At 37.9% G+C, this 27964-nt stretch overlaps 1 protein-coding gene across 2 annotated transcripts in view; it reads right to left on the bottom strand.

Annotated features, from left to right (window-relative positions):
* Positions 1-27964, bottom strand: part of AKT3 (AKT serine/threonine kinase 3) — a 152441-nt gene that overhangs the window by 8980 nt on the left and 115497 nt on the right. For both annotated transcript variants that reach the window (XM_071429005.1, XM_071428995.1), the window contains exons 11-13: positions 12594-12808; positions 9833-9920; positions 390-492 (exon numbers count right to left, since the gene is read on the bottom strand). In XM_071429005.1, coding sequence (XP_071285106.1) covers positions 390-492; positions 9833-9920; positions 12594-12808 — 406 coding nt within the window. The remainder of the gene's footprint in view (positions 1-389; positions 493-9832; positions 9921-12593; positions 12809-27964) is intronic.

Genomic DNA, 27964 nt, shown 5'->3' on the forward strand with positions numbered 1-27964 from the left:
GTCTGTGTTCCAATTACTTTGCTGAACTGGAACCTTGACTGCCAGCCAGTAACCACTTGAAGCTGGTGTCTTCTTTTATTTAAAAACAAACAAACAAAACCCCAAATCAATAAACAAATGAAAAAAATTCCAAACAGAATCAACACAAGAATGCCCACACCAAAAATGCCCCCAAAACCCAACTCAGAGTGATCTAATATTCTAAGCTTTGTAATTATTGCATCTTCAAAATAAAGCTGTCATTGAGAGTTACTCTCACACACTTCCATATGAAAACTTTTATTAATAACACTGAGAACAGCTCTTCTATTCAAACAGAAAAAACCTTACACACTGCTTTATTAGAAACATTATTGTTACATCATGCTTATGCATTTTTTCTGACTTACATTTTTCAGGCGGTGTTATTGTAATAGTCTGAGCTGTAAATTCTTCATCAAAATACCTGGTGTCTGTCTCAGATGTCACTTGAGGTTTAAAAGGAGGTACAAGCTGAAAGGCACCAAGAAAAAATACAAAATTACTAAATCTCAAAGCAGCCAAATTACTATCAGGAAAACAAATAAGTTCTTTTTCTCTACCCCAAATCAAACAAATAGGTCTGTGGAGAGGCAGCTGAGTCTCTAACTTCCAGTAAGAGATAAAACCCATTTGAGTCAATCCCAAAAATACCAGTTCAGAATCCAATCAATGGCACAACAAAGCTAAATTCCAAGTATCACTCTCACATGACTTGCAGATAAATTGAGCTGCATAAAGATAATTACCTAGAAACTCTTCAGGCCAATTTAATTACCCACATAGCTGTCAGGCAAAGGCATCTCAAGATACTTCACCACAACTGGGTGATATAAACAGCTAAGAAGAAAAAGACTACACAGCATAATAAGCATGGTTTGGGGGTTTTATTTTCAGTGGGAAGGCCTTCATCTGAGCTTATCATTGAAAGATATTACATGATATGAAAATAAATTTTACATTTGAAAAAAGGCCAGATGAGGCTTAAGGGAGTTGCTGTATCTAAACCTGCCTACTGCTTTCACAGCACAGTGTGGGATTTCCCAACAGCAAATCACTGGCAGCCGCCCTCAGCCTGCAGGCAGGACTCCCTTGCCCCTCTTTTGACCCAGCTTCAGTATCCACCTTCTCTACCAAAAGAACTGCTGATCAATTTTTACTGGAAGGCACACTGAGGATGGAATATCACACTGCATGCTGCCAGTCCAAAAACAGTACAGCAGTTTTGTATGTATGACACTGCAAGTTGTGTGTGTGTGTGTGTGTGTGTATGTGATGTGACAATGTTCTTGTTTGTACCTGGGAGCCCCTTGGTGCTATCTTCTCATATGCCCTGAGAATAAGTGTAATTGATTTTCCTTTCAATACAACAGGTTATATCCTGGCTCACTGATATTATCACCTGGCATGGGGTTTTCACCAGTTTCACGTTCTCTCTCTCCTCAGCTCCAGAACACTAACACCAAACAATTTACTTGGTCATTTGCCCCACAGCAAAGGAGGAGCTGCTGCTAACTCCCTCCCTCCTCTTCCCAAGTTCTATGCTCTAGATGCACAGATGATCTGTACATACCAAGACTGATTTTATCTGATCCAGATCTTCAGTAACAGTGCAAGCAATTATTAAGCAAAACCAAATCTATCACTTCATATACTTAACAGAGTACAATAAATCTGATTGATACTTTTACAAAACTAAGCTCAGCTTTCCCTTACATTGTCCTGTATGGAAAACATGCAACAGCAGGGAGGTATTTCGTAGTAAAAGTTGCAGAATAAATCCTTAAGGAGCTAACATATATAAGCACAACATGAGAAGAATTTTCCAGGTATAAATCAAGTTTCATCCAATGTTTATAAACAAAGTATTCTATTTTATTGCACAGATTCCTTCACTTTTTGAAAAGTATTTTTATATGCACCCAGGCTATCCCGAACAATTCTGCACTATTAAAGCAGATTTCCAAAGTTGTACATCTTTCCAGCAATGCAGCCACACAATTCCTAAAAACAGACTTATGCCAGTGCAACATCCCACACTGCCATTTTATTCCCATTTTTCTATCTGAGGAAAGAACATTCAAAAAAACCCCAAAAAGCTGAAAACACCAAGCAAAAACACAGAAAAAAAAAAAAAAAGAAAAAACAACCCGAACCAAACCAAAAAATCACAGAAAAAAGCCCACAAAAAACAACGCACAAACAAACAAACAAAAATGCCTACACAAGATTACAGGAAACCAAGTAATGTATTCTAGTCAAGGCCAAGTGTCCATCACATCCTTTAAAAAAAATGCTTTGACAGATCTAAGCAATAAATTCAGTATGAAAAAAATGTATACCATAACCTGGTTATAACGATTTTACTACTTCTCTGATTGGAATGCTTTTTACTGGTCAGAAACAGAAAATGCTATTTCATAGAAAAATAAAACTTTTCATTTTAAAATAATGATAATAGAAGCCAAGGGAAAATTTTCTTTTTTCTCAAGTCAAGGACAAGAAGCAATGTCTTTTCAATGGTGCAGCACACATTTGCAGTACAACAAAGTACTCCTGCTGTGAAGTACACCTGAGACCTTTCATGCTACAACTGCTTTGCAAAGAGAAGGAGTGAACCCCCTCTATAGTTGTCTATAACAACTGTGAGTCAGGTTGAAGTAGTTAATGAAACACAAAAAGTATGGCAAGGTAAGATCATTATAGGCAGTCATATATGTATGGGTGTGCTGCTGGAGAGGAAAAGGAAAATGCATTAGATGACAAGTTTCTTTCTCAAAAACTTACAGGCTAACTACTGGTTTGTCTGGGGATTTGGGTTTTGGTTTTTTTTTTTTTTGAATCCACTGAGATGAACAAGCCTCACTACGACTTTAAATCGTTCCCTTGTTCTCTCCATCTGCCTGAAATAGTAATGGTTATGGAAAATACTTTGAAAACATTATTTTAGGAAGAGAAGCACAGTGCTAAGTGACTCTTAAGGAACAAATAATTACAGTAATTTTAATCAGGTATGAAAAGCACCATTACAACAAAACTCATTAAATTAGTGCTTTGATTCAATGCTCAGCAGCTAGGCTTACTAGAAAACTCTTGCATCAATAACATCCAATAAGTCAGCTGATGGAAATTGCACTGATGAGAGAAGTTCAGCTGTCTGGGGAAGTGAAACAAGTAGAAGACATGAAACTCCAGGCTGTAACTAAAAGGGAGAGACTTGATGCAAATTTATATCAATGGTGTTTTAGGATTCATCTATCTCACAGCAGTATCTTTCATATCCTGGACATTAAAGCCATTTGGAAACTTCACTGACTGCAAAAACAAACTCTCCAGCCATGTGGCTCTCCACAACAGCATACACTGGCTTTTATCCAGGCTGTGCCTTATGTACATCAACCATCCCCTAAAACCTTTGGAAAAGGGGAAGCAGCAGCTGAGGTTAAGAAGCACAGATACAGCTGAACAGAAGTAGCAGAAAGGTTTCTTCAATCTTCCCATACACTTTGCCTCTTTCCCTCACAGCATCACCTCCACCTCCCACACAGCTGTGTGCACAGAGAACAGGGGATTGCTCCTTTCCATCAGTTCTACCTCACCAAACCAACTGGGGCTAAAGTCTTGTGGACATCCCACCCCAGACTCCTGAGCTAACACCAAAGGCATGCCTCCCCTTCCCCAAGTAAATTCTTGGCAATCATCTTTCTGGAGGGGTGTTCTCCTTTGTCCATTAGTTGTCAAACTTCATTTAAAAACAGAAAGCAAAATGTCCACAAATTTCAGCTGAAACCATTAGAAAGACAAATAAGGTGCAAATGCTGCAGAGATAAACCCTTAGAGTGACACTCCAGAAGCTTCCACATACATCCCAAGGAAGACTGAAGCTGAGGTTTAATGACAAAGATTGAGACACCCAACATCAACAACCACTCTGATGACCACAACATGAAGATACCACTCTACAGCCTGCAACATTTCACATTTGGTGTGTCACCATCATATTTTCTGAAAAATCCTCTTTGCCCAGGATTTCTCTCCTGGGAAGCTGAGAAGCCTCAGAGAAAAAGGAAAATAATATTATTTCATTTGCTTCTCCTGTGTTTTGCTGTTTTGGAATATGGTTGGAGATTGTTTATCCAACATGTGAATTGTTTTGATTTAATGACTAATCGTGGTCCAGCTGTGTCAGGGCTCTGGAGAGAGTCACAAGTTTTTCATTAGTATCTTGTTGAGCCTCCAGTAAGTATCCTTTCTCTATTCTTTAGTATAGTTTTAGTATAGCATTCTTTAACATAATATAATATCACAAAATAATAAATTAGCATTCTAAGAACATGGAGTCAGATTCATCATTCCTTCCCACAAAGGGGGATCCCAAAAATACCACATTTGGTGCACAAGGAAATAGTATCCACATGCACAGCTATTCCTCATTTCTGGCATGAAGACCAAGAGGGATGTGGAAGGCACATCCAGTAACCTGTGTCCAAAAGGAGTAAGATAAGCCTTTGTTAAGCACAGGCCTTGTCAGTCTGCAAGAGAATTGCAATGCTTGGTCATGGCTGCCAAACTCTAGTATGGGATAATTTTCTTTAGTGGCCTCAGTTCAGAAAAATTCTCCAACCAGACAGGGAACTGCACCTCCTGACAATCTACTCTATGGAGCAGAAATACAGATTTTCTGGGTTTATGCATTACACACACATATATGCATAGATATGCATGTGTCTGTACAAATAAAGAAATAAAAGTCTAAACTCAGTGCGAGTTAAGTGACTTTAAGAGTTTGTGTTCAAGACAAAAATCCAATTTCATATCCATCTGTCAAGCTGAATCTGCCCTGGCCATTTCAAAGGCTTGATGAAATGACAGCAGAAGCAATACCAAATTCTTAGTGTCTTCATTATCTCCAGTGAATGGCATTTCCATTTGGCATCCATCAAGAGCAGTGTGTGAGAAACGCCACAGTTTCTCCACAGTTCAAGTCCTGGAAAATTTGACACTCATCTCCTAGAGGAAGGAAAGGGGCAGGCACAGTATTTGTTGTAGGTACACGGAAATGCACAGGCTTGATTCTACACCTTGAACTTTCTCCCACTTAGTGAACAACTACATAAATACTTCAGTATGAGAGAAAACATGCAACACTATTTGTTCAAAGATCATTTACCAGGAATCACTTGTCTTAGTACATGAAGTGGCTGAAGCTACCTCAAAGTAACCATGATACACTCAATCTGCCAAATGAAACGTATGATGCTTAACATCAATCTGATTTTTCTTCTCCTTTTAATTTAAAGGGAATTTTCAGAGAATTGCAGAATATGCTGACTTGGAAGGGACCCACAAAGATCATCACATACAAGTCCCAGCCCTGCACCATACCATTCCCCATTCCCAAGTGTCACACCATGTGCCTGAGAGTGCTGTTCAAAGATTTCTTGAGCTCTGCCAGGCTGGTGCTGTGGCCACATCCCTGGGAGGCTGCTCCAGTGCCCAACCACCCTCTGGGTGCAGAACCTTTTCCTAATAACCACCCTAAACCTCCCCTGACACCACTTCAGGCCATTCCACTACTGTAAGAATCCCATCAACCAACAGACTGCAGCTGAGTTGTGCTGAAGAGATGGGAGGAACATCTGTCCATGCCCCTCAAATGAGAGTTTCTGCCTGGGGGAAAGAAGGTCATTTGAGCTGTGCTTCAAGACAGTCAGTAGCATTCCTGCAGGGATGGGTTCCTCCCCATCCATGGCCCCAAAGGCAGCAGCCACAGCACAGCTGGGAATTGGGAATTCCCCACAGACCCTGCATGTGGTGGTCCTGGGCAGGGGGAGGACAAGGAGCTGGAATTTCAGTAGTGGAAGGACACAAGTCCACAGGAAAACTGGCTTCAGCAGGGAGGTTTACCCATGGATAAACTGTTTCCCAAGTGACACAATGCTGTTACCATGGACAGAGTGAAACCACAAACCCCCAGCAACATAAGTTTCAAAATCAGACACGCTTATGTATACTCTCCTCCCTGTAAATTCAAGCAGCTGGGAGAAGGGTGGCAATCAACATCTAGGTCTGCCCATATAGTTTAAGGTATCAGATTGGTTAGATGTTGTCTGATCTTTTTACAACTTCACATGGCAGCAACACAAAAGCAACCAACGAGGGTAACTTCTGCAGGTTTTGTGGCAGTGCAGATCATTGTCTGAAAATAGTTTGATTTAATTAGCAACAACCTAAAACCAAATGGTGGTGCTTTCCTATTTACCTCCCACCCTCTCCCTGCACAATCTGATACACAGAAGTACTTAAATGTGATTTCAGATCATAGTTTTACTGCAGATTTTGCCAGGCCTGAACCCAGGACTTGGATCATGGGATTTCATCATTTGCTGGGTTTGTGTCTTGAGTAAACCAAGGCAGCCACAGCTGAAGGGTGAGGAACAGCTTCTTGCAGCTGTCAGAAGTCACTGCCTTCACAGCAGGACAGGTGCCTCCAAAAGCACCTCCTGCATCAAAGCCAGGCTCCCCCTTCAACCACTGCTGCCATTTGTCCCTGCTCCCTTGAATCCCAACAGATTCATTTGCTGGCACTTCCTAATTTTCTTCAGAGACAATTGGAGGTATCACCACAAATCAGAACATGCATCTCAACCCAAATTTCCACATGGTTTCTCCCATCTTTCATCCATATCATATGCAGGAGGAAAACCAGACTTCACTAAAAGGTCTGGACCTCCTTTGCCATGAGGCTGCTGAGTGCTTCAAGCTGCAAGCCTGAACACATACCCAAATTTTGACCTTTTAAGTAATGCCCAAGTGCTTTTTGTTCAGTGAAAGACCCTAAACAGATCATGTGACAACTTTAGTGTATGTCTGCTACCCAAATAAAAATCTGCTAAAGCAATTCTTACATGAGAAACAGAAAAATTTCAAACAGCTTCCTGATTCTACCTAAAAATAAAACAAGTATTTTATTTAGTACATGGGCTTTTGAAGTCTTCAGAGTTTGCCAAACTATTCAATTTCTCATACTCAGGCAGAGAGATAAAAACTCATCAGGGCTGAGATGATCACAGGAAGAACCTGGCACAGGCTGCTCTCTTTCATATGCCCTCATGGTTTTTCTGCCAAAAATAAATACATCAGATCACAAATGCTAACTACTATACATTTTTCATTTAAAGGCAACGACCTTCTCTGCTCCAGTGTGCCATACAATATTTTTTTATCATTATGTAGTACCAAATTAGGTTATCTAGCTAGCAGTATCAGAAACTGAATAATCCCATTTGACCATTTGGATCTGTTTGACCTGACAGAGCTGTGGTCTGTCACATGAAATACATGAAATAGTTTAGAGATATGTAATTCTGTTTCTAATCACACCAGGAAAGTGATAACCTAGTAAAAAGATAAAATTAGAGGCACAGGAGCACAGTGTGCACATGTACAAAGCTATCACCCAGCAACTACTCAGAATCCACATGATTTTTTGGTTTCCATTACTCTGAGAGTGAACTTCAGTTCTTTCATTTCTAACAGAAACGCACTCCTGAAATGCAGCCAGAAAATTATAGTGCCATGGTGCTTAAAACTCAGGCAAAATTACTGTGAAATATTTTTACTATGCAAATAATTATATCCACTATCAATTTCATTAAGTGACCCTACTGCTGAAGACTCTACATCCAACAACAAACAGCAACAGAGGCAAGCCTAGAATAAACCTATTTAAAAATCAAATTTATTTGATTCTTCGAGTTATTTTAGAATACCAAAATACCTCAAAAATATTCATGTAAGCATTCTAATGAACATATTTGAGGAAAGTTCATTAACCTTATTATTATGTTTGAGGATTATATTTCAGAGCACAGCTCTGAAGTCTGCAGAGTGTAAGACTGTGTGTGCAGAAGGAACAATGGATATTTTAACCAGGCAAACAGCTTTGCAAGGAACAAATAGGAACAAAACTATTTTTAATTAAACAGAAAAGCAGACTGTCAGAAGTCATTTTCATGACTTGTTTTTCCATAAAGGACACACTGTGTGCTAATGCTGCACAGAAGCAATTCTTATGACCCTTGAAGTGAACTGTCCAACTGAGGAAATTCAGTTGATATTTCACTGGCAAATTTAGTTTCTCAAAGCAAGAGTGTCCACAGTAAACAAAGAATAACTAGAGTTTCTCTAGTTATGATACTCCAATAAGCCAATATCTACTTCCACAAGCATAAAACCAAAGTGCTGGCATTTATATATTTTTATATAATTATATATATATTTTTTTAATCTGCAAAATGCCTCCTTTTATTTTAATAGCTCAAAAAAAGATCTTGACTGAAACACATTTGCCATGCTCATTTGGAAAGAATCAAAGCACAAGCAATTAACAGAATCTATATATTCTTAACTAAATAAGATGCTGAACAAAGTGTAGAATTGAAAGTTCTATTTCTAATGTAAGATAATTAAGAAATCTTTTTCAAGGGAGCAAGAATAATGTAACAGGGTTTTTTTTTCCCTCACCCACTCCTAGTACATTGCAACCTTATTAATTTTAGTGTTGGTTTTTGTTTTTTTTTTACTTCAGAAAGGTCCTCAACTTGTATTTTTAGATTTTATCCTCACAGTGCTTCTCTACAATGTCCTTACAGAACCAACCAGTGGTTGAGCTCATAAAGTAACCTGATTAATATACTTGCTCTGATTATTTATTGTAGAGTTTCTTGAAACCTTGTGATACTGCCAGGGAAAAATCACACTTGTATCAAGTAATTTCAGAGTACCATATTTTGTATCATCATATACAGGCTTTCATTTCAATTCCGGTATTTGTCAGAGAAGTTACCACACCAACAACCACACATTTTTAAAATTCCAGTTCAACAACAACTGAAAAAACAGTTTGTATCATTGACATTGTAGCATAAACATATTCTGCTCAGTCGTATGTCTTCCATTTTCCTTTTATTTGAACAAAGCAAGAAAAAAAGGAGAAAAAAACCTATCTTTTAAAATTACGCAGCTCAACTGGCAGATTAACAATGTAAAACAGTTGGGGAAAAAAGAAAAGTCTTTATCAAAATAGAAAGGGTTTATAGCAACAAGTAAATTCTTACAGAAATACTGAGATAAAATCAGTTTCTGTATATAAAACAACTGAAGTTGAATTGAGTTTCATTCCCAAGTAAGATAAATTCATTTTCTAAAATCATTCTCAAAGTGTTGATCAATACAGGAACAGGACTGGGTTTGGAGAAAACTTTTCCATTTGAATTCCCAGCACTTGCTTTCTCCACAAGCTGTTTTGGCTCAGTGTTTTAACACTATTTTAATTCTCTTAGATAGCTCTTTAAGTTTGAAAAAGGTTTCTTCTTATACACAAACAATCAGAAAGTATACTTTTGCTACAATCACTTAATTTCCCTTCTTCATAAAACAACTTTTCACTAGAAGGCAGAAATAAAATGACAATTCAAGATAAACTATATTACATTTTTCCCATTATCTTGAGTCATACATGTACTTTTCTCTTGAAAGCCCAGGAAGAGAAAAGAAAAGGGAAAAATTTGGACATTAACATAATAAAAGGTTTAGGTTGGTTTGCAAAATTTACTTCTGGGGAACTGACAAATTATTACTGAAAACACAAAGATTAGGTAAGTATACCTTGTTCAGAATAATTATTCAGTTGTATTAACACAAAAAAGGTTGCAAAGAAAAAAAATTACTAACTGCAGAGAATAGCAGTCTATGACTATCATTGAAACCACCTTGCAGAAGCCAGATTATTCAATGCCATACAAAGACATACCTTTTTATCATATACATCTTGCCAGTTTACTCCAGCAAAGAAACTGTGACGCATGATTTCCTTGGCATCATCTGGGCCTCCACCAAGTCTAAAGAGAGTGAGGGAAAAAAACACATATTAAACTTTTATAGGGAGATCAAATTATTGCTATGGTTGGAAAAGTGACCATTTCTTTTTGACTATCTGGGGACAATTCTCACACAACTAATTTGAAGATTTCACCTGTTTAACATGAATTCTGGCAATCTCGAGAGAATTCGTGATAGCGAAAGTACCCATGCCATGGTCTGTTCTTTTTGATTATTCCAACTGCAGTGTTTGTCACCATCCATGATGAGCTTTTTTTAGTAATTCATTAATTTTAAAAACATACTTAAGTTTAGTTTGCTTGAAAGCCCAGCTAATGTCCTGGCACTATTAAAATCCAAACCAACCCAATAATGCTGATATAAAATTTTGCCAAAGACGTGCCGGGCACTGACTCAGTAATGACTTGTGCATCATTATTATACAGTGTTCACTGCTGTTGCATCTGGGTGCTGTAACAATTAACCAATTACCATAAAATAGTCTCAATCTGAGTCAATTAGTATAAATTAATAAATTGTAGGCCTGCTGAGAAGGTTATTTAAAGGCCATTGTAAATAACCACACTACTCACTGTGGCCCATAGCTTGCCAAAGCCAGACTCTGTCTGGTGAATCATCATAGGAGGTGAATTTCACCTACTTTGGGTGAACTTGCCCAAGGTGGTTTGAGCTCACAGAAGGGGTCACTGCTGCCAAGAGAGGAGTGTCCAGACCATACCTCTCTTCTCTCACTTGCATCTACAGCATCATTCCCACTTGATGACTGTGAGCAGAATCAGCTCCCTAACCTAGAGAGAAACTAACCCTGACATGAGAATAGAAGAGAGAACTGGCCATTTCTTGTTGCATTAGCAAGCCCACTTTGACTTGACAAGCTGAGTGAGCTCTCTTGAGCTGCTGTTGTTGGTTGAGAAATAACCCCACATCCAAGGATGGGAACCTCTGTCTTTCTCAACAGCACATTGACTTCAGGACTGCTCAGCTCTCATCTAACTTCTCCCTGAGACTTGGGATCCTACTGCCCTAACAGAAGGAAGATGCAGCAGAAAAAAAGCTCCTCCTAACTAAATAAGCAGACCATACGTGCTAAATGTTAACAAGAAGAGTGACAAAAACAGTGTGTGTTTCATTAAAAAGAACTGCTAAAGATATAAAGACAAATTCTAAAGGCAAGCATTTAAGCAAGATAAATTCCTTTCTAAAGCATTTATTGTACAGAGGAATAATTTCCACAACCAAGAAAAAAGTCTGTTTTGGTATTACCCTGCTGCCAGATTTCAAAAATATTCTGGACTACTACGTCAGTCTTGCAATAACTGAGTGTCAAGTTATTCTAATTTTCAAGCTGTATTCCTCCTTGTTTCTCAACTACTCATTGTAAAATTCTCTACATCTTGGCAAAACATGGCAGCTAGCCTTCATTCCCCAGACTTCTCTCAATATCTTCTAGCTGCTCACAAAAAGGCTGAGTTGTGTTAATCTCTGTTCCTCCCCTATTTAGCATTAACTAGCACAAGAACTTGAATATAAATAAGCTTCTAAATATAAGTCTGTAATAAACACTACTGTCTGCAAAGATAATTTACAAGGAAGCATCTTTCCAATTCTAAAGGTTAATATATTTGATGGGTCAGATTGTTTGGAGGTTCAAAAGCATTAGGAGTTGCTACAGAAACACAGTTTTACTCTACTCTGCCTGTATGTGGCTGGCTGGTCACAGTTTGCTATTCCTGCACAGATAAGTTGAGCTGGAGCAGACAAGCTGACCACTTCTTCTCTCCTGCCTGCTCCACTTGGCTGCATCCTGGCAAATCCCTTGGAGAAACCAGTCCTGCCCTGAGTGCCTGCAGGCAATGCCCACGACTCAAAACTTCTTGAGAACAAGCAGCAGCTGAAGGAGGACTAGAGAACAGGCAGACAAAATCTGCTGCCCCAAAAACATGCCAAGAGCCTCACAAGAATGACAAAGATATTGGGGAGGAAAAAGGTACCTACAGACAAATCCCACTGATTTACAAAGTCAGAGATTTTGGAGCCACGGAAGACTGGACACTGCTGGTCCAGCACTGGAGCCACTGGAAAATGGCTCTCCTGAGCAACTATTCCAGAGGGAAAAGCCCACCACAGGCAGGGCAGACAGCAGCTGGGTGACACTTGCTTTCAAACTGCTCCTTTAAATTTCATTCCAGTTGTATTCTTTAACAAATTACTTGTTTAATGGTCTAACATGTGATTTATTTATGTGCCCTAATAAATGTAGCTGTGGCTGCCTATGCACCTCTCCTGCCATCACCATCACCAGGAACAAGTGCTACAGTCTCCATGAGAAACTGCAGTGAACTCAGGGTTAAGTTATACTGGGAAAAACAATTGAGATCTTTCCCTTTGCTCCAGTGCACACTCTTAACCTGAAGAGATCCCTGTGTTTGCTGTGAATGATTTAAAAAGTTTGTCTTCCACAAGCTTTTCTTCCTTTTGCTGGTTAAATTCATGTTGTAAATTACTTCTGGACTGAAAAAATGGAAATCTGAAACTGTAGGGCTGTGTACAACCCTGTCCTGTGATTGACAGCTCATTCAGCCAGGAAGACCAGGCACCACAGACCCATTTTTACATTACCCAGCACAATTAGAGCATTTATTATGCCTGTGTAGCCAATTATTTTCACTTACCGTTTATTTGGATCCTTTATCAGTAGACCTGATAATAACGATTTTGCATCTGCAGATAGAGTTCGAGGAAATTTTATGTCCTCCATTAATATCAGTTCAAATAGTTTCTCATGATCTTGGTTGTAGAAGGGTAATCTTCCACACATCATCTCATACATGACAACTCCTAATCCCCACCAGTCCACTGCACGGCCATAGTCATTATCTTCTAACACCTGAGACAGAAACCAAAAGCATCCTTAAGACATAAACTCTTTCATACACCATCATTTCAGTCTGTTTGATGCACCTCTATATGAATGTGTTTCTGAGACTTTATTTCCAGAGTATGCTTAAAGGACTCTCAGAACCTGACTCAGAACCGCAGCACTGACTCACACACCTGAGCTCACTGAAATTCCAGGCTTGCCAGGCACTGCTCCGCTAAAAGCAAAATTAAAATTTGACAATTACCTGCTCCAAACAATCATGACTTCTTTTTTTACCCTTTCCTATGTCCTCTACCAGGCCATTTATATCGTCCTCAGCTTTAGGAAGAGACACTATCTACAGGTACTACATGGGCACTAGTGCCTCAGTTAGAAGTGTTAAGCATCTGCTTGCTCAGTCAATTCCCTCTCTTTTACCCCACCTGTCTAAAGTCTCCAATTTAGAACCATCTTAATCTTATTAAGACAAGTTTAGTTTCTTTATGATCTTTGTTTAGAGTCCTCAATGCCTTTCTCCTGCCAGCTTCATTTCATTCCATTAAACAGTCCTAACAGCTGAACTGTGCCAATGCAAAAAACCACAGCAGTGTTTATACAGTACTGTTTATTACAAAACAATGCTTATAGGGTATCATATAAACACAGAAGCTGGTCAAGTTTATGCAATTTTTAACATAATGTCAACAATGTCATGTACCCAAAAACAACTTATTCCACAGCCCTTCTCCCAGCAGTGCCAGAGAACTGGAATAAGAAATTTAAGCAGTGCATCTTGACCTTAATACACCTTCATATTAAACTGCAGACATGGAGACAACATAACAGCAGCACTCAGCCACAGAAATTATAAGCAATAAGGAAATTGAAGGTTACTGAATATATCATTCCAATTTCTATAAATTTCTAGTAGATCATGCCTCTTCATACAAAAAAGACAAAACAGAAGTCAAGAAATCTTAAAACAGCATTACAACTGTGTGTGTCAAATAGCCAATATTTGCTGCAGAAGAGCTATCAAAAAACTTTAAAACAAGAAACAAAAGACCTCAAAACAATAACAAACAGAAAAATCAAAGAAATGCAACTAATAGAGTAGAAATGCATCGTAAAGAATGTAAATAATTCTTTATAGAGAATTGTTACTGTATCACTGAAGGCTAATTCTGAAAGGCAGCACCCTATGACTGATTTTATAAAAAAGAACAAACCAACAACAAATCAATCCCCAAAAAACAAGATACTTTTTACAACATGGAGACATATGAAATCACCATCACAAAGAGCTCCTCCAGATTCAAGCTGTAAGCAGACATACAGAAACAGTAATTTAGATACTTGGTAGTGAAAGTAAATCTTTCAGTCTTTAAAGAATAAGGCAACCTCTACAAGATCAGAAATAATTTTATCCATAAGTAGATTATCTTGCAGTTGTCTAAAATGTGTAATAGAGGAGCATTGAGCTCATTTAGGCGCCTCTCCTCTTGTTCCCCCAGTAAACCCAAGCCTGCTCTCAAGTATCTGGGATGGCTGTTAGCAGAAGCAACATGCAGTCTGATCCACTATGGCAATTTTGGAAAATGTTTGGAAATCACACAGTAATTAATGCATTCATACTGCTACTTTTCACTGTTCTTAAGGATTAGTAGCAGAAACATGAGGAAAAGAAGTATATTAAAAATCCTTCTTGTGTATATAAGATTAAAAAATCATAAATATTAACACATTAACACATATGATTTACAACTGTGCCAAAACAAACAGACTCATTACATCATTGATATTTCCAAATAGAAAGTGAAATTTTGGAAAGTGTAAAATACAACAAATTATCTGAATAAGTACATATGACAAAACTAACTAAAATAACTCTTGCATTTTAAAATTAATTAAATATTTTATGAGTTGGAGCATATTGCAAGCTATTTGCCGAAAAACTGTATATAAAATCTGTGACTCTTATCTTTAAATCACCACTTCTTCTGCCACAGAATAAAAGCATTATATATTTTTCTGCTATAGCTATTAGCACTGTTACTGTTTTTCTCATCTGAACAGTTAGTCTTTTCTTTGGAAGCTAGCAAAACACATAAAATTGTGAGACAGTGGTAGATTCTTTTCATGAGTAAGCTGAGGTGTGGTTTGCATGTGTGGTTTATAAAAGAAGGCAACAGGAAAATAAAACATATTATTCTCTGAACAAGGCAAATCACATGGCCAATAGCTTGAGCAAATTGTATTTGCAGCTTTACGTAATTTATGCAGGACTTTACCTAATAATAATAAAAAGTATGAACAACCTTTTGCTGCATTCCCACAACAGCAACAAAGCAGTGGTACAAAGAAAGAGCCAAATGTGATTTTTAACCTCTTTTTACATAAAATCATAAAAAAGCATAAAAGCTGGATTAACTGCCTCCCAAACCCACATATCACCAGCCGGGTTCTCATCCCCAGCTGGCAAAACTGGCAACTCTTTATTTTTGTTTAAATACCTGGTTTACAGCCAGCCAGACAAGCAAGAGCATCAAAATGGTTTCATTTAGGCAAAAGCAAAACAGCCTGAAAATAGTGTAAATAAAGCAAAATACATCTCAACTAATTTTAATATAAATGTAATAAAATTGTGCATAATGCATTCACAAGGAAGATGCATAATTATTTCCCTTAAGAAATTTCTAATCTTCATGGTGTTTAGAAACAGGTTTTGTAGACTGTATCAAATCAAAATAAGTGAAGTGCTGGAGTCCAGCAGCTCCTACAAGCAAATGTTAGGGCAGGCATGAGAACATGTCTGTCCACACTGCCCTAGCATTACAGAATCCTTTCCAAACAGTTCTTGGATTTGAGGGATTTGGTTTTAATCACACTGAACATAGGTCAAGAAAGTTTCAACTCAGTGCTAAAATGAACATAACATGTAGCTGCAGTCTTTGTACCTACAAACAAGTCAATCTTTTGCCCACCATGAAGTAGATCCTGCTTTTAGAAAAGTCTCCTTTGGTTGTGAGGAGTGATCCTGCTGTCTCTCCAGTAGCTGTGGGATATCTTGTATATATGGGGTACCAGGCTAAGCACCTAGCCAGACACAGATACCATGGATAATTTGATCTTGGACTCTGTGTGCTGCCCTTAAGAGCTGCCTCCACCACTAGCCAATGCTTGTCCCTTGCTATAAGGACCCTCAAACCTATCTTTAAGCAAATGCCCTGCACTAACAACCCAATCCCTTCATGGTCACAGCAGGACAGGCAGCAGGCCCACCAAAACCATTGTAGAGGGCACAGAGTCAACCACCCTGTACCTGCTGTAAAGCAATTGATATTTCCTGGCAGTACAACACCAGGGTCACACAGAACTCACGAGCTCAAAAAGAGCACCTACACTGACTACATACTCAAGTCAGGTGTGTTTCCACACAGTAAAGATGGACTTACTTGTTTTCTTCCACAAAATTTGTTTAAATAATCAGATCATTGAAATTTACGATTTCCCTTCCTTCATCCTCCTCACATACATGGGGTGCCAAAATCCAAGCCAAGATCTAGGAGAGGTCTTAGGAGACAAGAGCTTCAGCACAATGTGACATCAGTGTGTGGATAACATTTACAGTCATCCACTCCTGACATAATCACTGTACCCAGGTGACTTCCCATCACTGAGCAAAGCAGGTGGACTGACTGCAGTTCAGTCTGGATGATACCACAGATCATGGGAAATAAAAAATTGCCATCATTTTTACAACTTGGGGAAATCTTACTCCAGTTGTTTTCAGAGCTTTAGTTCAACAACTGGCTCTTTCAGAGGCTGTGCCAGCCTAATCCAGGCTCTTGTTTCTCTTCTCTCACCACAGCTTCCCTTACCTTGTCAAAACTATGCAACACACTACATCAGACATTAGAAAATAAATGGGGAAAAGGTTTCACCCTAGATTATTTTTCACCTGAATCAAGTTTTCTGCCCTAAGCCACTCAATTGCCATGTGAACAGTTGCAGTAGCACAAGTGAGAACATGGGCAGCATCAGGTGTGGCATTGCTGCAGAAAGAAATGCTTGCCAATCTGTACCCCAAAGTTACACTGGCACAGAAGTTACAGAGCCTCTGCCAGTTTTCCCTGCACACACAGACAGCTGTAACAGCTGTGCTCACTTAGGGTGAAGATTGAGGCCCTGCTTCTCTTCCCAAGCTGCATTTCTCTAAAGCCCTCCAGCAGTATAACAGGGTTCCAAAGAGGGCACAAACTCATTGCTGCACTGAAAGCAGTACAGTTTCACAGGCATTGTAGCTCCTCTATCTCACACCTACACCTGCAGAGCAAGGACACAGCCTGGGTTCATACAGGTGCTTTTTAAAAACAGCTGCAGAGGTGCCACTGAAGTTTGTATTTTCTCTTCTTATATAAATATGCAAAAGGTTAAGTAATACACACACTTTCTAACAAGCAAGAAACATTAGCCAGGCATCAGCTGCCAGGCATTTGCAGGTACTTAAGTGCTTTTATGGATCTTTTAGAGGCTTTGGGCAACCTTAGAGCTTCAGCTAAGAGAGAGCTATTTATTCACCTTAAAATTTTCATTTGTATTGTGCTCAAAACGCCACAATTCAAATTTAATTTTTTTTTTTCAATTTACTGAGATAGCAGTAAACAAGGCAAAACAAAGTATTCTGTAGTGATTCCACTGTCCCTGCACACCTTGGGGTTTCTGGAGAGTATCTCTGGCAGTGACCAAGTATAAAATGGGACAGTGCTTTGTACACAGAGCAGCCTGTAAAGCCCTATGTACAAAATGAACAGTTCAGTTCACAGACCAACCTTTGCCTTTGTGATGATTAAGACAACACAAACACTCTGCACAACTGTTAAGATCACGATAATTCAATAACGTTTTCCCCTTACACATAATAATTCTTTTTTTTTGGCAAATAATTACAGATCAATGAAGAAAAATACTCGTGTATTTACATTTATTGCCCAAAAAATGCACTACCTTATCTATCGTACCCCAATGCTGAGAAGTGCACTGTCTTGTACTTGAAAAAAAGATTGTTACTACCACTGGAAGTTTTCTCTTTCCCAGAAAACAAAACTCACAGAAATTACTTCTTCCTTTATTTCACCAGTGGCTGTAGATTTTAATCTTTAGGTTTATTAGTCAACACATCTCCAGGTCCTTTGCTTTATGCATCTCACTCCTTTAAGAGCCTAACACAGAGTCCACATAATTTGATGTCCATTTAATTTTGTGGTGAAAACCAGTGAAAATATATCTTTTATTATCTTTATTGCTTCAGTAGCTAAGAGGTGAAAGGTTTTTTTGAAGCAACAGCTTGAGACACATCTGCAAACTCCTGTTTACAAGGGATTGGGGCAGAGATATAGGAAGCAGACAACTGAATGTCAAAGAGAAGTTAATACATACACAATGCTTTTACAAGTTCCTGTGAAAATAAATTTTTTGGAAGGTGAGCCAGCAGTATAACAGGTGAAGTCTGTGACCAGTCATGTACTTCCACTTGACCTAGGTGGAAACTAGAATTCTCCTATACTTTACTAATCACAGAACACTGAGTGAGGTGTGACTACTTCAGACAAACTGAGCTCAATGTAGAAAATCCCTTAATCCTGTCTTTATTGCATTTTCTTGAGATACAGCATCCCTGATGAGCAGCGTCTGGAAGATTTTTGGCTGTACAGAAGAAATTCACACCATCCAGAGCTGTATTTCCCACACACCTCTAACTGGTAATTAGTTGCTGTAACTTCTGGACTCTGCAAACACAGACAGTGTGTTTGCAGTCACCTTGAGCATGAAAGCCTTTGTAAAATTCATTGTCAATCCTATACAAAGGGTTGTCTGCATTGGGTTTTATCTCTAGAAGAACAATATCAAAATATTGGACTCATACTTTGAGCTAGGTAATCAAGGCAACCTACTGGAAAAGCCATTACATTTTTGACCTATCAATGTTTCTCCTAATCTATTAGATATAGACCTTTAGATAGACATTAGAAGTAACTTGTTGCTCAATCAATAATTTTGACAGAACAGATGGGAAAATATTTAAACATCTAAACAAACTGTCTTCACCTATGTTGTGAAAGAAAACTGAGAACTTTGATACACCAATGTACTGTTAATTTAAGGGGGGAAAACTGTTTTCAATTAACCTTACAGTTCAGGTGGAGTTTATGTTCCCTAAGCATTCCTGGTAACCCTTCACACATTTTTATTGCTATAGTTGTTGGTCTGTTAACAAATACTCACCCACGTATTCTTCAACAGAAGTTAGGAAGTCCATTTGCTAGAACTTTCTATCTCATTGTGGTAACAATGAGAAAGTTTACAATCTAAGACTAACAAAGAAAGGTAATGTACAGGTCTTTATAGACACAGACTTTTACCCAGATATATGAAAATGCATCCTGCAGAAGGGTTTGTTCACCAAAAATTATACAATTCAGTTACTATAACTGTATCTTAGTATGAAAAGTGAAGTGTTGCTGCATCAATAGTGAAAAAAACACTTAAATGAATGTTTACTCCTTTTGTTATACACAACTGAAAAGACAAAATGTCAAGGTTATAGATACCCTGGAAAATAGCTGAGATTTTTCAATGTTTTAATTTTTGCAGGTAGTTTTTCTCCATTTTGTATCTAGTTTGCACTTTTTTTTTTACTTCTGGCCCAAATGTAAACTATCTTCCTCTTACACTTTCATATTTGAAATTTTGCCCATCTCACCTCGCTTTTTCTTATGTACCCCTAAAAAAGACACAGCAAACCGAATTTTATTTGCTGGCACACATGCTGTATCAGAAGTAGCATATTCTGGTATAAATGTGAATTAGGCAAAGCTTCCTAGGGTAAAGAGCATGCAATACTAATTAATGCACTTAACCTCCTAAAAGAGACAGATTTCAGTAGAATTCAAAATTAGAAAATAAGAAAATAAAAGAAAAAAGTAGTTAAGTTACTGCACATGAAAAGGAGTATTCTAACAAGGGCTGTAAGAAACCAATGGTAACACTAGGGGAAAAAAAAAACCAAGAAAACAACCACATCACATTAAAAAGACCCCTCAAAACAAACCTTTCATAGGAGGCCAGGAAATAAAAGGAAAATATTATTTCAGTCTACAAAAAGATGGCACTCGTCTCTCACAACTCTACCCACTCCACCATTAGAGGAAAATCTGCAGACCTGCTCATATCTGTATTAATTATCACTGCACTAGCAATAGTCTCTAAAACATACACTGCCATAAGATGCAAGACATGTAAGAAGTAATAAAGAATGATAATACTGTGATATGTCTTTCTAGTTGCTCTTTCTTGCTGAAATTACTTTGAATATTTACTGATGTTAAAAGGCACTTGTTCAGCTTTTGTTTATGCCTCTTTATTCTCAGAAAAACTAAAGGCTTTTGCTGAGATGGAAATAAGGTTTCTATTGATTAAATGAAAATTAATGAAAAAATTTTAAGCAATGTTATTGAGACAGTCTTTGCTTCTTTTTTACCAAAAAAATGTATTTTATTAGAAAATTGCTCTCTGCTTAAAGTTCTGGTTTGAATACAAAAGTTTGTTTACAGGCAGTGTTGAGCTAACTTCTTTCCTAGTATTCTGTTTGTTTCATTATTTTTGCATATTTTTACATCTTTTCCCTTGAGAAGTCTGATACTGCATGTGGACAACTGATTTTTGTGACTGGTGAGATTACCCAGGTAGCATGAAAACGCAAATTCTTATTACATTATTGGTTGTCTGCTTCCAGGAGAAAGTCTAATTTTTGTGCTAATTTATCTGATGTTGCAGCAATTCTTCTGTCTGTGTAACAAAGCAATGCTTTCCTACTCTCATCTAAATGCTCCCCAGGTTTTTGATCGTGGTAACAGTTATTGCCAATAAATGATGTTCTGCTCTGGATACCCTGCCTTGTCTACCTTTCATCATTTCCATTTCAAGGGCCCACTGGCAATACCAAGCTGACAAAAGTGCTGAAATTCAAGTCACCAGCATTTTTGATGACTTAGGATCGTAAGATGACAGAATGTGGGACACTAAAACATGATAAGCGATAACCAAACCGAAAAAAAAGACCAAATTTGAATTTTCATGAGATGCGAGCACTTCAAGGTAAAACAACTTCTTGCATTTTCATTTCCTCACAATGTAAAAAAATAATCTGAGGCTTGGAACTCTAGTGTAAAGAGAAAATTCCTTATTGTGAACCTCCCATAAATCAGAAGGGAAAATATTTTCAAGCATAGCTGCTATTCCTCCTCTCCCCCCTTCACTGGTCCTCACCCAGAAACAAAATGTTGCCAAATATACAACAGACAGCTGTTCAAGAGCACAAGCCAACACTAAACAACTCTTCCACAGGTAAAATAAATTCTATTGTGCCTCTGCTAAGAATCAGATTATGCATGAAGCATCTAAGTAAACATAGAGAAAATAAATTTCAACTATCCTTCTGAAGCCAAAAGAAAAATCAGTTAAGCAAAACACAACAGCATAACTACACTGTTCAGGTACTGAGCAAACTAACTGTACTTTCAAGAATACCAGAACAGGTTATTAGAAGTTGAGGCTTTTTGGTTTTTAAGCAGAGCATTCTGCCTCACCAGGAAACAGTAACACCTCATACTGTAAGTTAAGACAAACACCTACTGAAATACAAAAACAAAAAATAATTATTTCATCAGTGTTGGTAGAAGACTTGGCAATTAATATTCATCAGGTTAGAGACTTTATTATTTTATTGAATAAAATAAATTTCATAATTGAATTTTTTTAAAAGAAACTTTAATTTTTTTATATAACTCAATAGATACAAATGTTGAGATTTCGTTAAATTAATGCAAATGAATAAGCAAACCTTGAACCCTCATAGTAAGGCACATCCTTAGATGGGGTCCACACAAAAGATGATTCATTTGTTGTTGATTAGACCTTCTCTATTTACTTAGCTTTACATTTGCTTGTATGAGAAAGAGGTAATGCTGCCTGTGACAAATCAGCTCTGGTCCTACAGATATTCTCATTACACATGCAATTTATTTATGATTACAATAAGAGGGTTAAAAGCTTTTTGTGACATCAGAAGAAAAATATTATCATAACTTGCAACACTGCCAATGTATTATTATAAAGAATGACCTTTTTGACAGCATTCTTTGAGCATGGAACACAATTGATTTGAATTCATCATTTTAAAAGAAAGAAAGAATAAAACTACCACCTTTCTAAGTCTCTGGCTGATAAAAATTAATGTTCTATCCTTGGACAAAACAACACTATACGACATACTTTGCTAAATATATATTGAACACTCACAGGTTCCATTTCTTTTTATCAGTAAAGTTTTGGATTGAGTTTTTTTCTTGGGGGGTGGTGGGGAGGGCTCTCAATTTTGTTCATTCTAACTTGGCGATCAAAGAATTTTTATTTTTACACTATTACAGAAGTGCATTTTTCTAGGTTTCCAAAACCACCTTATTCAACCTTCCCCATCTGTCACCATCTGCTTCTTTTTAGCATGTACTTTTTGTGTGATCACATAAGCATGTGAAAAATAACTAACATTCAGATGATTGTCTGCTGGTACATTTGAGGACTGGGCATAATAAAAGTGAACTGCCAAAACGTACTTAACACTTCTAATTTTGTTGGGTCTTGCATGTAAGCTACATTTGATTTTCAAACTGTTTTACAGTTGGAAAGTTGATCAGGTACTCTAACTCAACAGTAAAACTGAGACTACATAATTAGCTCAGCACTAAAAAGATTGTATTGAAAGGGAGGAACAAAACCCAGAAATATATCCACACGAGTTCACACATCCCTCTTGACTGAGTCTGTCTGCACAATGTTGCCTGAGGCACAGGATAAGATGCTGCAAGCAGTCTACTTCTGGACAGGCACAGCCTGAGTCTTCTCTCCAAGCTACCACAGGACAAGGATAAAGGACTCTCAGATTTACAAGGGTGGAAGAAATCTCACAGAAAATGCCTGGAGAAGCAAAGACACTAAGCCAAGGGTAGAAATGCACAGAAATACAATGCAATTCCTTAACTGTGCAGCAGATACTGCTTCTAGCTTTAGGTGAAGAGTAATTGGAAAATGCCATCATGGCACAAAAGCTGAATGTTGGAGGTGTCTTTTTCCAGGACTCTATCATGCCACAGCACAGCATTTCTACTTGTACTTCCCAGTAGAGTTTTCACAGGAAAAGAACAAAACAAGATTAAAGTTGGAGAAACAAACTTGCCTCCAGTCCTCTAAAAATGCATTAACCTTACTTTATGAGAATTTCATACAGAAATTTTTTCCATCTTTTTAGAGTAGCACCACTACAGGCCTATCAGGTCTTCAGCAAAACCATATGAACCAGAACACCAGTATGTTTTTATCAATGCAGACAATTTGGTAGAGTGTCTCATTATCCCTCCTCTAAAGAAAGAGTTAACATTAAAGAAAGTGAACCAAATAAAAAGAAGCACAATAAAAACAAGAACTGCCCCTTTCCCTAGACAAACCCTAACAATCAATCTTCCATGAGTGCTTACCAGAGGTAACAAAATATGAGTGAGAACTTGCCCTCTAAAGCACAATGGAAAATTGAGCTCAACACAAAACTTCTTTTCCACCAGCTCTTTTTCTCCAAGTCTTAGAAGTTCACACCTGTCTTAAAACCTTGTGAATCCATATCCATGCAACACCTTAACAGCAGCCTTCCCTTAATTTATGCCATCTCCACAAACTCCCTTTTCCATCCACTAGTTCTAGAGGTGGGAAAAAATGGCACATACCTACTATTTATAAAAAGTTGCATAGAACTTCAAAAGGCACATTACTTTGATGCCTCAATTATTTTCAAATTCAAATGAAATTGGACAGACAAGGAGACTAAAAGGAAATCGCATAAGTCATGACAAAATTATTCTGTTTTTCAGTTCCTCTATATTCCTAACCAAACAACTCCTCAGTAAGATTCTCTTCAGTTTCAAGTTGTTCATTAATTCCTCCTGCCATTTGTGTCTCCCTGCAACATACCTTATCAGTTCCTACTTAGAAAAGATAAATAAAGTAACAATCATCTTTAGTCCAAACTCTTTCCTGCCCAAAATCACATTTTTCCCCAAAAGAAAAATATTCTAATCTCTAATCTGTGTTTTCTGATCTATCTAATCTACCTGTGACATCATTACATTCATTTCAGTCATTTCCTTTCCCTCCTATTATCTTCCCTTACTATCCTCCTTCAGTGTACTCTAATTCTTTACCACATAAGAGAAGGGGAAAAGGGGGAAGAGGAAGAAAAAGAGAAAAAAAGGGAAAGAAGGGAAAGAAGGGAAAGAGGGGAAAGAGGCTCCAGCTGTACTATCCATGCAAATTAATTTTCTCTGTAGTAGAGTGAGCTGAAGTTTAACATCCTCACCTTGGCTGATCTCTCTCAACTGGCCTGCCTCAATTTACCCACAGTGCTGACTGCTTTCCTCAAGCTGTTTGCAAACAAGTGCACTTCAAGGAGCTCTTCTTTAACACTGCATTGCAACTTCTATCTGCATTAAAATCCCTGTTAAGAACAATGCTTTGTCATAATGCCTGCAAAACCTGCCACATCCATCCCTGTTGTCAGCCTGTCTCAGCACATTTCAGTAGTTCCCCCTCTGCCCACACACACAGCACTAAGTTTCATCTCATATCAGACAAGTTATGTGGTAGATCATCACAGCCTCACTCCAAAATATTATCAGACTGCCTTTGGCAAATATCCTGATCCAATCCAAGCAAGTGTTAAAAGAACAAAAATAAATGTTTAGCTGCACAAGTGACAAAATGCTTTTTCTGACTCTATTGTCAGCTTCTTATTATCTGTATACACCACAACAGTCTTAGAAAATTCACTTCAATTCCTGAAAACATGGAAAAGTTTGAGTTTGCCTGCTTTCCCTTGCTGAAATTCAGTCACTGAACTTTGATAGCCAGGTTCTAGATTATTTCAAAGCCACATTCTTTCTAAGAGGAACAGCTGTAAGTAAGAAATTAGGTGCAGTGTGAGGAGAGACAGCAGCTGCCTCTTGATAAAAATTCTATCCTTCACTCCTCTGAGATAAAACTCAGGGAAATAACTGATCTCTCTCTCACTCCCATTTTTAGAAGAACAATCACTGAAAAATACTGGCCAAATAAGCATTGTATAATTGATCTTAGTATTTCCTTGATCCTCACTGGTCTTATTTTAGTTACAGGACATGCACATCTTCTGTCTAGGGGTAAAGGCTATGAATCTGCTCCTTTCTTGTTCATTGTCACATACCCTTGAGTGACTGTAACTGCACAAACTATACAGAAATAGTTTGCTTTTTTAAATAAAATGCAACTGTTCTTATAGGAATGCATCCATGTAATCTGTACATATGAACCATTTTTATATATATTCATCCACCTAATCTGTATTTTTATGCCAATAATACATAATGATATCCTTCCATTTTCCCTGTTATTAGAATAAACCTACACATCATTGATCATCTACAAGATGCTCTCCTTTTAAGAGTCATTTGAAAGGCATCCATGAAGTCCCTTACAGACTTGTTCAGAGTCAAACCAACTTCTCTTCTGTTATTAGAAAGACTTAAAACTTAAAAAGTAATTTCTGGTATTTAAAGCTTGTCTCTCCCATGACACCAAAACTTATTACCACATTTGACTGCTCTCCTATAACAAAGAGTGTGCACTTAGTCCTAGGAACTTGAACTGAAATACAGAAATCCATAAACCGTTACCTCATCGAAGGAAACATCCTTATAAATTATCAGACCCCAAAGAAATCTTACTTCTCTGCCCAAGTAGCTTCATTTCCTGAATGTTCTATTGAAGGCAGTCTGTATCTTTATTAGCAGGTCTAATCCTTGACAGTCAACTGAAAACTATCAAAATCCAAACTGCTTATAAAAGATTCACAAGTATATTTACAAGTACTTTCCTCAGTTTTATTCTTTCTTTTTTACGCAAGTGATACTGACATGTGGTCCTGTCTTGCCTTTGCCACTCCAAAACTGCAAAAGAAGCATTTTTTGGAAAAAAAAAAAAAAATCAAGCATTCATCTGTGTTACCTAAATGAGATCACAATTCATCTTTTTCTCATTGGATCTACAAAAATTTCCTGACATTACAATGATCCCTAATGTGACAGCTTACTTTGAAGGATGAGAATGGAAACAGACTTTTAAGAAAGAGTCTCTTTGTCATGAGAAACTGCTAAGTGATAAGTTGTAATGTATTTTATACTTTTCAAATGGGGAATGCCATAAATTCTTACAGCCAAGGGAACTATTAATTATTACCACTACACTTAAGCACACAGAAAAAATTAGGCTTGTGTTAGTTCTACAGCAGATGATAAGGGTAATTTCACTGCTATAAAATCAAATTATTCTCAAAAAACTATAAAATTTCACAAACAAAAAGTTACTTGCTCATTCTTCAATAAGTGTGACAAATGTACATCTGTACTGTTAACAAATATAAGCCCTGCTATTTGGCAGTGGCAAGTATTTTCTTCCTAGAGGATGTGTTCATATCCCTACTGTATTTTATGCTCAGCACATAGTGATGCAAGATGAACACAGTCAATGCTATTTTAATTTCCCTTAGACCATAGAAAACTGGTGTTGGATAACAGGGAAGGGCTAGGAGACAGAGATGCACTATGGACCCCTTAGCCAGATGCCCTTCATACCCTGAAGAGCTCAGTGTGTGGTGAAGGTACACATTAACTTCCATATAGGTTCCACAAATGATAAATCAGTGATGGTCCAGAATTCCATCTCCACAGAGGCAAATTGACTCTAACCTGGCAAGTTCATTACAGTTTTTTTCTGTGGCACATCATCCATTTGACCTCTGCATGGACAGGGGCATTTTTCTGCATCTCCTAATTATCTATACAGTCAGTGTCAGGTCCTATATGAGAGGTCAGACCCTATCAATGTGAGATGAAAGTCTTTTAAACAGAGGGTCAGAAGGACTACTTTGATCTCAGAAAGAGAAGGTCTGTGAGGAAAATGCAGCAACAGGTAGGCTTATTTACTGATCAAGAGTAATTCTGAAATTGCCCTGGGTAATAACTCTGTATCAATCCACAAAGATACCTTCACCTGAAAGACTGTCATGCAAGGAGGAAATACACCTTCATCTGTCTTAGCTGCTTCCCTCTCCTACTGTTGGAAGCACCTGCAACCTAGTTTTTGCAAAAGATGGAATAGTGAGCAGGACTCTATGCCTCAAACAATGGTGCAAAAGGCATTGGGAAAACCAAGTTTGTAACTGAAACCACAATTACTACAAAAAAAAAAAAATTAAGTCTGTTTTGAAGCTGGGTACAGATTCCCATCAGTGCAATATTCCTGGTCAGCTGTCTCCTGGGGTGGTGGGCAGCAGTCCCAGGCTGCCCCTGTGTGTTACACAGCCCACTGTTCTAGTGGTCTCTATCAGCAGCCAGAAAGTATATGGGAAACTGAACTGAAAACCTGAAGAAGGGATGCATCCATCACAGCTGACACAGATGAAAAAAAAAAAGGATGCAAAGATATTATTAAAAGGGCAGGTGATGAATAGATTTCTGCATATAATTGGAGAATTAGTATCTTGCCTCTAAAGCTGCCTTTAAACTTACCATGACCAGGCAAAACATAAGTATATGCTGCCATTTGTCTTGGGATAGACAGGCAGGAATTCAGTGTGGTAACAAGATTAAAGTCCAGTTGTAACATCAGGCTCTCATGCTCTGAAGTTTGCCACAAGGTAGTAAATCTTTGGCACCTGAAAATTATTTCTGTGGCCTGAACTGCAAAGAGAAGTGATTTTTGAGCATTGGTTCTCTGAAGCAAGCCCACAAACAGACTGGAGGACCCAGGTTCCTGAGGGTCCCTTTATCAATCAAGTGCCCTGGTAAAAATAGATACAATTGTCTCAGGCGAGCAGCTATCCTCCTAAAATTGTTGAGTCTTCTCATGCCACATCAGTAACCTGTCTAAGTTGCTTGCTCAAAACCCTTTATCTCTCAGGGAAAAGGGAATGAGGTCCCTTGTTCCCAAGGTTAATGAAGAATCAATTTCCTTCAAGACAGATTTTTACAGGGAAGGTCTCCA

The sequence above is a fragment of the Agelaius tricolor genome, unplaced genomic scaffold, assembly GCF_023055355.1.
Source record: "Agelaius tricolor isolate 1412-34295 unplaced genomic scaffold, bAgeTri1.0.p SCAF_1, whole genome shotgun sequence".
In the NCBI taxonomy this organism is placed as follows: Eukaryota; Metazoa; Chordata; class Aves; order Passeriformes; family Icteridae; genus Agelaius; species Agelaius tricolor.